The 10,475-nt window shown below is 42.6% G+C and overlaps 1 protein-coding gene across 1 annotated transcript; it reads left to right on the top strand.

Annotated features, from left to right (window-relative positions):
* The first annotated feature begins 396 nt into the window (after positions 1-396).
* Positions 397-1,593, top strand: LOC149087835 (uncharacterized). Its single transcript, XM_089231983.1, has one exon. The coding sequence runs from the start codon at positions 397-399 to the stop codon at positions 1,591-1,593; it is 1,197 nt and encodes a 398-aa protein (XP_089088109.1).
* The last annotated feature ends 8,882 nt before the right edge of the window (positions 1,594-10,475 follow it).

Genomic DNA, 10,475 nt, shown 5'->3' with positions numbered 1-10,475 from the left:
AAAAATTCTACACGCGCGAAACTAAGCCTAACGGAGATTGTGGTGTCCTTATAAGAAATGACTAAAAGAACTAAACTGATAAGAACATACAACGCCACCTAGTGTTGTGTAAGGGGAACTAGTGAGTTCCACCTCGGACATCAAGTAGACAAGATGTCTAAATGTTCTGCTCTTTCCGCTTTATAAATTCTTCCTATCTATATGTATATAATCTATCTAAGTCTAACGTAATAATAAATACTCATCAAAATAAATACCCATGTGTTATCCACTCGGCTAACAAAGTGTTAAAGAAAACACAACAAGTGGCGACGAGGCCCATCTTAAAAGTTGGATAGAGTATTTACTCGAAGACTGCAAAAGGTAGGAGAAAAAGTTTTTCATACATCTCTGACGATGGAAAATTTAGTTGAAGAGTTGATAAGACAGAATCAAGCTCTAATGGTAGCTCTCAAAGAGCAACGAGGCTCAACGTCAACAAACCAAAAAGTGACGGTTTCGTTTGATAAATACGATGAAGCTTCAGAGACTTTCGATGCGTTTATAGAACGTTTCGAGGCGTTTTTAGACATTCAAAATGTCCCAGAAGAAAAACGTGCTAAAGTCTTAATTTCGAGCATTTCTGCAAAGCTCTACAACTTGTTAAAAAATTTATTGTCTCCGGACAATCCAGCGGAGAAAGAATTCGCCATTTTAAAGAATGTTTTGAAGAACCATTTGAATCCTAAAGCATTGATTATACCGAGTAGGCACATGTTTATAAACAGAAAGCAGAACGAAGGCGAAAGCATCAGTTCGTATATAGCCGAATTGCGACATCTCGCAATCGCGTGCGATTATAAACAAGAGATGTTGAACACCATGCTTCGGGATGTTTTCGTTAGTGGGCTCCGAGATAGAGCGATCCTCGATCGTTTATTTGAGGAAGACGACATCGAGCTAGACAAAATAATAAAGATCGCACTGGCGATGGAGAAAGCTGTTCAGGGGGCGAATGAGATTATCGGGAAGCCGGCAGAATTGAAGGTAGTGAAAGCGGGGAAGAGGAAAACGAAACTGCCCACGCAAAACAGAAACTACTCTGCCGCCGCTGTCAAATATCCGCCGTGTATACGATGCACAGGGACAAATCACGATAAAGACTCCTGCAGATTTATTGCTAGCAAATGTCGCTTCTGTAAAAAAATCGGGCATATAGAAAAAGCCTGCTACGCGGCAAAGAAGACTCAATCGACACCTAACAAACAGAAACAGATTTCAGTTGAGGAAAACAAAAATGACGTTTCCATGTTTGGGTTAGAGAGAGTATTGAGTGAAGAGCCGAAAAAGCCTCCGATGATGGTTACTGTCAACATAGACAATAAACCAGTGAGTATGGAAGTTGATACGGGTGGAACAGTATCAGTAATGAGCTTACAGAGATTCAGAAAAATCTCGAAGAAAAAAGTTCAACCTACGAATTTAGTATTCCGGACATACAATGGAGAAAAAATTGTCCCAGCGGGATATGTCACTGTGAAAGTGGAGTACGGAAAACAAAAGTTGCACTTGAACTTTGGTGAGGGAAAATTTAGACACGATTTTTGGCCGTGAATGGCTATACAAAATCAATCTAGACTGGAACTCTCTTAAGGCTGTGAGGACCGCTAATGACATGGATCTCAAAAAATTGTTGGATGATTATAAAGAAATTTTCGACAACAAATTGGGTGAGATAAATAACCATGAAGTGGAACTAAAGCTAAAACCAAATGTTACCCCAGAGTTTCGTAGAGCGAGAACTGTGCCCTTCGCATTAAAAGACCGGGTTGAAAAAGAAATAGACCGGCTTGAAAGAGAAGGCATTATCGAGCGAGTTGAAACTTCAGATTGGGCTACACCAGTTGTTCCCGTGGTGAAACCAGACGGATCCATAAGGTTATGTGCAGATTATTCTGTCACATTAAATCCTAAGCTAGAGGTGCCTCAGCATCCCTTACCAACGTTTGAGGAAATATTCTCATGTTTAAATGGGGGTAAACGATTTTCAAAATTGGATTTCAGTCATGCATATTTGCAAATGAAAGTGAACTCTGACAGTCAACGACTCCTAACCATAAACACTCATAAGGGGTTATACGCCTGTAAAAGATTGATGTACGGCCTAAATGCAGCTCCAGCAATATGGCAGAGGTACATTGATGGGCTATTCCAAGGAATAGATGGTGTAAAAGTTTTTATGGATGACGCCAGAGTGACCGGAACAAATGACGAGTCACATCTCAGGGCTTTGGAAAAAATTTTCAAAAAATGTCAGGAGCATGGGCTGAAGTTAAATTTGAAAAAGAGCACATTTTTTCAAAAAGAAATAAATTTCTTAGGTCACAAAATTGATGAAAATGGCCTAAGTGAAACAAATGAGAAAACTGAAGCAATTTTGAAAGTTCCCGCACCGAAAAACGTTCAGGAAATAAAAAGTTTTCTGGGCATGGTAAATTTCTACGGGAAATTTTGTCCTAATCTGGCAACCATTGCCTATCCTCTCAATGAGCTGACAAAAAAGGACGTTCCGTGGCGTTGGTCTAAAAAGTGTGAGACTGCATTCAAGAAGATCAAAAAGGAAATTTGCTCAAAGCGAATCTTGATGCACTATGATCCTACACTACCTCTTACTCTTGCTTCGGATGCTTCTCCAGTGGGAATAGGAACAGTTCTATCACATGTCTTACCAGATGGAACAGAAAGACCAATTGCCTTCGCTTCTCGTACGCTGATGAAAACGGAACAGAGATACTCCCAGATTGATAAAGAAGCTTTGGCAATTATCTGGGCAGTAAAGAAATTTATGCTTTACTTGAAAGGCCGAAGATTTACTCTCATAACAGATCACAAGCCTTTGGTAGCGATATTCAGCTCGAAGAAAGGTCTACCAGTGTTGACGGCTACTCGACTTCTGCATTATGCCTTGATCTTACAAGCATATCAATTCGATATCATTTATCGTAACACACAGAACCATGGTAATGCAGATTGTCTTTCCCGATTACCTTTAAGGTCGGAAGACTTAGTTGTCAAGGATGACATAGAACTCTTCCAGTTGAATCAAATCGAAACACTACCAGTGAAAGCTCAACATTTAGCAAAAGAGACACAAAATGATGACGAGTTGGGTCCATTGCTGAGGAAATTGAAATTCGGTGAACCTTTAGGAGGGAAGGAAGCCGAGTATACCTTGCAGGACGGATGTATAATGCATGGCCAAAGAGTTTTTATTCCGAAGAAATTTAGAAATCAAATTCTTGATGAACTCCATCAAGGCCATCTGGGCATTGTTAAAATGAAAGCAATTGCTCGATCCTACGTCTACTGGAGGGACATTGATAGCGACATAGAAAAAGCTGCTAAAAATTGTCCAGATTGCTCCAGATTCAAGTCCGATCCGGTGAAAGCAAGAGTACACCATTGGGAATACCCGAGTGCTCCGTGGGAGAGAATTCACGTAGATTTCGCAGGTCCCATATTCGAGCATATGTTTTTGATCGTAGTCGATGCTCATTCTAAATGGATGGAAGTATACCCGATGAAATCAACAAACACGTTCAAGACAGTTGAATGCCTACGGGACTGTTTCTCTCGATTTGGACTGCCTTTAGTGTTTGTGAGTGACAATGGTCCTCAGTTCACATCACACGAGTTTGAAATATTCATGAGGAATAATGGAATAAAGCACAAAACGTGTGCTCCCTTCAAACCATCAAGCAACGGGCAGGCAGAGCGATACGTTCACACCTTAAAACAATCCCTTCGGGCGATGCAAAGATTTCCCGGAAGCATCTACCAAAAAGTGAGCACGTTTCTGTTGAATTACAGAAAAGCGCCAAATGCGACTACCATGCAAAGCCCAGGAATGTTATTCCTAAAAAGAGAAATCCGAACAAGGATAGACCTAGTCTTGCCAAATATCAAAAACAGGGTTCAAGAAAGGATCAGAAATGAGGTCACAGACTTCTATGACCGAACTTTCGAGCCAGGAGATCGTGTGGCTGTGCGAGATTACAGATCCGCCAATAACAAGTGGAAGTTCGGAACTGTTCTCAACAAAGACGGAGTTCTGCACTACACTGTAGATGTAAATGGAACTCTCTTCCGACGTCACATCGACCAGATGAGAGCAGCTGGCAATCAAGTCCAGCCAAGCTTGGTGATACCCCGAGTTCCAGGCAAACTTTCACCAACTCCTGTCGCTGCTGACTCCGAAGTACAGATTGCTCCAGAAGAACAGACAACTCCGGCAGAGATCAGTAGCGATCTACCAACACCAGCTAAGGCACCAGCGACGTCCAGCAAGCCACCAGCGATGTCCAGTACTCCCGTTCCTTTGCGACGTTCCCAACGAACCAGGAAAGCTCCTGTCCGGTTGGATCTTTAAATTAGCGGGGAGGAATGTGGTGTCCTTATAAGAAATGACTAAAAGAACTAAACTGATAAGAACATACAACGCCACCTAGTGTTGTGTAAGGGGAACTAGTGAGTTCCACCTCGGACATCAAGTAGACAAGATGTCTAAATGTTCTGCTCTTTCCGCTTTATAAATTCTTCCTATCTATATGTATATAATCTATCTAAGTCTAACGTAATAATAAATACTCATCAAAATAAATACCCATGTGTTATCCACTCGGCTAACAAAGTGTTAAAGAAAACACAACAGAGATGGAGGAATTGAAGATTCCAAAGCTCAATAGGGATAATTACAACGCGTGGAGTATACGGACGCGCGCCGCACTGGTGCAGAAAGACTGCTGGGATGCCATAGAACCCGGATACGGACCAGAACTGAAGGAGGACGAGAGGAAAACCAATGAAAGGGCCCTCACGTTTCTGTTTTTAGTGGTCGAAGATGACTTTTTAGATGATATGGCGGACTGTGCGACAGCGAGGGACGCTTGGGCATCCTTGAGGGACATTCACACGAAGTTCGGATTACTACACACACTGCAGCTTCTTAGAGAGTTTTTTTAATGTGTCGATGAAGGCTGACGAATGCGTAAGTGCATACTTGGGAAGATTGATAGACTTATATCGAAAGGTAGCGTCCTGTGGATATGGTTTCACCGACAGGGAAGTCGCTCTTGTGATGTTAATGGGTCTACCCAAAGAGTACGAAGGTCTGATACTGAACTTGGAGCGCGATGAGAACGAACTGTCCACAAAAATGGTAAAATCGCGTCTGATTGTGGAAGAGAAGAAGTTACTGCGCGACTATACGCAAACGAATCGCGTAGCTGTGGGCGATAGAGCTCTTAAAAATGACGATATAGGAAAAACTCGCGTACAATCAGGGAGATACTCCAGAAATAATGAGAGAAGAATTCGATGTTTTTCCTTCGAAGAACACGTCCCATCGGGCCGAGATAGTTTAGCAGAACGTGAATCGGACACTGACTGCCAACGCTGGTGACAAGAAGCCTAGCTGCGATTGGTATCTAGACAGTGGTGCAACAGAGCACATGCGTTCACAAAAATATAAGTTTCTCAACTTGACAACTGTGAAGTCCGAAGTGGAAATAGCTAATTCCGAGAAAATGGAAGTGGTTGGAAAAGGTGATGTTGTTTTGAAGCCTGTTAAATCCTGTGGTAAAGAAACATTCTATCTAGCCGACGTTCTGTACGTACCACAACTTGACGGTAACCTACTTTCAATGGGAAGAATCGAGGAGATGGGAATGACTATTTCATTTCAAGGAGGCAAGGCCATCGTCAAGGACCCTAATGAAAGAAATAGAGTAATCCTTACTGCATATAGAAGTGGGAGACTTTATAAGGTTGAAGAAGCGAGGACTTATAAAGCGCATATCTCAAGGCATGAGGATCTTATCCACCGACGCTTAGGACATTTTCATTGGAATGCAGTGAAGAAGCTCATGAAGCAGGATGACACTGTCAACAGTTGTGCAGAAGCAATGGAAGATGAAAATATTTGCTCTACTTGTATCCTTGGAAAGATGAGAAAAATTCCTTTCCCTAAAGGAGAGACCAAACGTGCATCGAGGCCACTTCAACTCATTCATAGTGATGTCACAGGACCTATCATGCCTACATCTAAAGGAGGGTCAAGGTATATTGTCACTTTTGTTGACGACTTCTCAAGGTATGCAGTAATGAAGCCTATGAAATCCAAATGTCAAGTCCTCGAGAAATTTATTGAGTTCAAAAGGACTGTTGAAAATTTCCATGGAGTTAAAATCGCTACTCTACGAAGAGACAATGGAGGGGAATATATCAGTCGTGAATTTGACGATTTTTTGAACAAGAATGGAATATCGAGGCAGCTCACGGTCCCTAGAACTCCAGAGGAAAATGGGGTAGCTGAGAAGATGAATCACACCCTGTTCGACATGACCAGATGCCTTCTTCTAGACTCGAAGGCCCCAGACAACTTGTGGGCAGATGCCGTCGTTACCGCCTGTTATTTGCGGAATAAATGCCCATCTGAAGCTATCCAAGGAGATATACCCGAAGAACTGTGGACCAAAAGGCCAGTCAAAACTAGTCATCTTAAAATTTTTGGTTGCAAAGCGTATGCGCACATCGATAAAACACAAGTAAAGGGAAATTTAGGAAAGCGCTCACAAGAATACGTTTTCATTGAATATCCTGAAGGGGTCAACGGATACAAGTTGTGGGACGTAGACGAAGACACATATTTTTCCCCAGTAGGACTGTGAGGTTTGATGAGACTGTTTTTACATTCAGGAGGAGTCAAACAGATTGTCAGTTGAAAGGAAGTGAATTAATAGTCAATCAAAATGACCAAGAAGTACAAGTGACACCTCCTGGAACCCCTCTAAGGAATGCGTTGCCCAACTTGAAGCATGCAGAGCAAATGGTTGGAAATTCGAAACAACCTACAACCACTGCAAATCAACCTCCAGATGTTAGAAGAAGCAAGAGACAAAGAAGACCTACAAGTTTTTATGGGAATCCAGTGTCATACAAAGCTGTCAATGAAGCGCAGCTTAATGCTGATATTCGGATCGAGGATCCCGCCACCGTCGAAGAAGCGATAGAATCATCTGATGCAGAAATGTGGAGAGCAGCTATAAAAGAAGCAGCAGAACAAGTGACTGTTGAGGAAGCTGGCAAAGTGAGTGACGCTGTCGTTGAAGAGAAACCGGTAACCAGGAAACGTGGTCGGGCAGCTGGATCGGCTAAGAAGACGACTGATAACGACGATAACTCCAGTCGTAAAAGGCGCGAGAGACTCGCTAATGAAGCTGCCAAGGAAAACGACCAAGACGACGACTCCGACAAGGATGGTACCGCCGACGTGAAAGCCAGTCCGAAAAATCGCGAGCGCAAGGCGACGATGACAAAAGCTAAAGATGACGAGAAAGAAGGTTCCGAACACGAGGAGGACAGTGATAACGACACCGGCTCGAATTCAGATTACGAATCAAAGTTACCGAAGCGAAAGGCCGTAGGCCGGCAGACAAAAGAGGACGAAGAAATGGTATTGGAGAGAAAGAAGAGGATGGAGTTTTGCCATCCAAGAAACACGGTGATGGTCACCAAGGTAAGAAATCGAAGAACTATGAGTCCGACGTCGATAACGGTGCCGAAGAGGACGAGAAAGAAGAGAATGAGCCAAAGACCCGCAAGTCCAGCAGCAGCAGCAGCAGCAAACCAGCTGCTGACAAGGAGGATGAAGCGCATCAACGTTATTTTTCTTTTCGTCATGCTTTGGCAAGGAGGAGTGTTACGATATAAAAGTGAAGCCTTTATAATGGCTGGTTATGCCAAAAGCATGAAGAGTGTTGTGGTTCTCCCTTTGGCAACATGTTAAGTGGAATGTCTCCCGTAAATAAAGTGTGATGAAGGACGTGCGTTTCCTTGTGTGATTAGTGTATTTCACTTACACGATGTATCCAGTCCACCCACCCCGTTGTTTCGCAACAGAATCCACTGCATTTTTTTTCAATCGTTGAGAGATTTCACAGATCCTCTGATCTTCCGTAAGAAACATATTGATTCATTTGTAATTTATATACCGTGTTGAAAAATTTTATATGAACTCATTGAAAAGTTTTACATTTCCATTCAAACAAAATTGCTATAAAAGTACTTTCATTTGTCTTATGACAACCAAAGCGCTTGAAGAGGCGCTTTGATGACAACCAGTAACGATTAGGCCTAGGTAAGGCCTAGATTAGGTAATTTTGAGACATCCTCTCAATGCTCATTAACAAATATTTTGAATAGTTTGATATTTTCAACAGGAAAAGAATTTTCCAGTTCGAAAGAAATTCGGGATTTTATCAATTTATTTTCTGTCCTTTATTGTTCGCGGTCATTAAATGACTTGGAAATGACGTGATTTTTTTTTTTTCGACTATTTGGGTACTTCTTAGGACAACATAATCATAGTATAATAAAAAAAAAAATCACCCGAAAATTTGTTTTTTAATTGTTAATTGAAAGTTCATTAAACACAGCACCTCATTGGCACTGGAATCTTGAGGGCTAAGGCCACAAGAGCACAACCCCCCCCCCCAATAGAAGCAACTTTCCTAGAGGTCGCCGAGTCCCTTAATAACTCGTGAATATTCATTGCAATCCCAATCTGCATACACCCTTATAAGCCATATGTACAGGCGTCTAGCAACCCTAGACCCCCCCCCCATCCCTGTTTTCTTCGTATCGGAGCTCCTACGACGAAACATTCTTTCCAACACAAGTTCCGCGAGCTCAACCACCACCAACAGAACAAGGCCTCCGCACGAAGCTCGTCACGTCACTGAAAAAGGCCATTTCACCTATTGCTATTGGTCGGCGCTTGCGATATCTACCTTTTTTTGCAGTATATTAAATGGCCGCTGTGGTGGTCGAGTGGTCATAGTGACGGACTCGCATCGTGGGAATCCGGGTTCGAGCCCCACCGTCACCACAGTGGTGGTCGGCTGAAGTTGGTTTTCTGTGGTTCCCAACTTCGAGGCGCAAATGCGAGCCGATCTACCCGTTAAAAAGTCTCGCCACAGAGAGCAACAGGCCTACAAACAGTACAAATATTCAGTCACTACACATCACTCACTTCACTTCTGAGATATAGATAGCAGCACTGAAAAATCATACACAACACTAGATACACACTCAGACTGTTAGGTACACACATAATTCCGGCACAACTCACTAGGTAGTAAATTGCCTATGGCAATAGACCTGAGTTGTGCTCAGTTTGGAAAAAAAAAAAAGTATATTAAATGGCAATAGAGAAATGGCCTTCTTCATTGATGTCACAAGCTTCGTGCAGAGGCCTTGTTCTATAGGTGGTGTTGGTTCAACCCATGCACTATGACCGGTCCAGACCCACCCAACACCTTCTAGAGCAGAGAAAGATGCTCTGTTCTCTGCTCTAGGTGTTGACTCACCACGCTAAACAATTCAAAAACTGGTTTCTAGCCCACAGCGTGGGGCAGTTTTAATAGAAAATAGATTTTTGTGCACTTGGGCATCGTATAAAGTGGCGGGTTCAGACAATACCTTCTAGAGCAGGCTCTAGGAGGTATTGGTTTAGACCACTGAGCTAGAAGTAAACCTTTCCTTACAGCTCAGTGGTTTAGACAGAACCTCCTGGAGATAGAAGGCTTCTAAAGTCTGCTTGTGACGTCAGGTGCTATCTCTAGGAAGTGCTGGTTTAAACCCGGCTTCACTAATTGCCTTCGGCAATTGTAAAGCCTGTTGGAGAATATTGAGAATATCTACCGTAGTTCCGTAGTTTATTGCGGGCAGCCAGCCGTAGAAACTACGGACAATGAGTAACAGTTAGCAACTCTGAAAGGCAACTTTCTCACCTCACCGTCCCCTCAATGTTTTCTTCATTTCGGCGCGTCTGAAATGCGTCACGCGGCGCATTTTCTGCAGATATGTTTTTATCGTATAATAAAGTGAATAAGTGGGTTTTTTTGTGATGAAAAATGTATTTTTGGTGTTAAAAGTAATTAGTTTATACAGTTGTCGGCAGGGCCGTAACTAGGATTTTTGTATTGTTTTGCCGTCCGGGGGAAACATTATTTTGTCGCCCCCCACCAATTCAAAATTCGATAATTTTATAACGGTGTTCTATATGTCCAAATGCAAATTGGCCCCTTTCTCCTAGTTCCTCTGGTTGTCAGGTTAGGATTCAATGGATTTACGGAAAATTATGGAGTTTTATGGGTAATTTTTACTGGTGCGATTTATACACCAGTGTTGTCTCAGGTGCAGTCCGTGATGCTGCAGCTGACCATTATGTTGGTTCTTCAACAGTGAGAAGTCGGCCACCCCAGTCTAAGTTGTCTAGGTCTGAGTTTGAATCCCAGCTGGGGGGAATTTTCTGCCAAGAAGTTTCAAATTGGTCCCCGCTTGAAAAAGCAAAATGATCATTCTGCGCCCCACACACACACTTCTCAAACTATCAACTGAAATGCCACAAACAAAACCTCACAGTTTCCCTTTTT

Source organism: Pholcus phalangioides, unplaced genomic scaffold (assembly GCF_987345545.1).
Source record: "Pholcus phalangioides strain wild (caught in Gottingen) unplaced genomic scaffold, Ppha-v1.0 ptg000004l_1, whole genome shotgun sequence".
NCBI classification, from domain to species: Eukaryota; Metazoa; Arthropoda; class Arachnida; order Araneae; family Pholcidae; genus Pholcus; species Pholcus phalangioides.
This window is presented reverse-complemented; position numbering and strand designations above follow the sequence as displayed.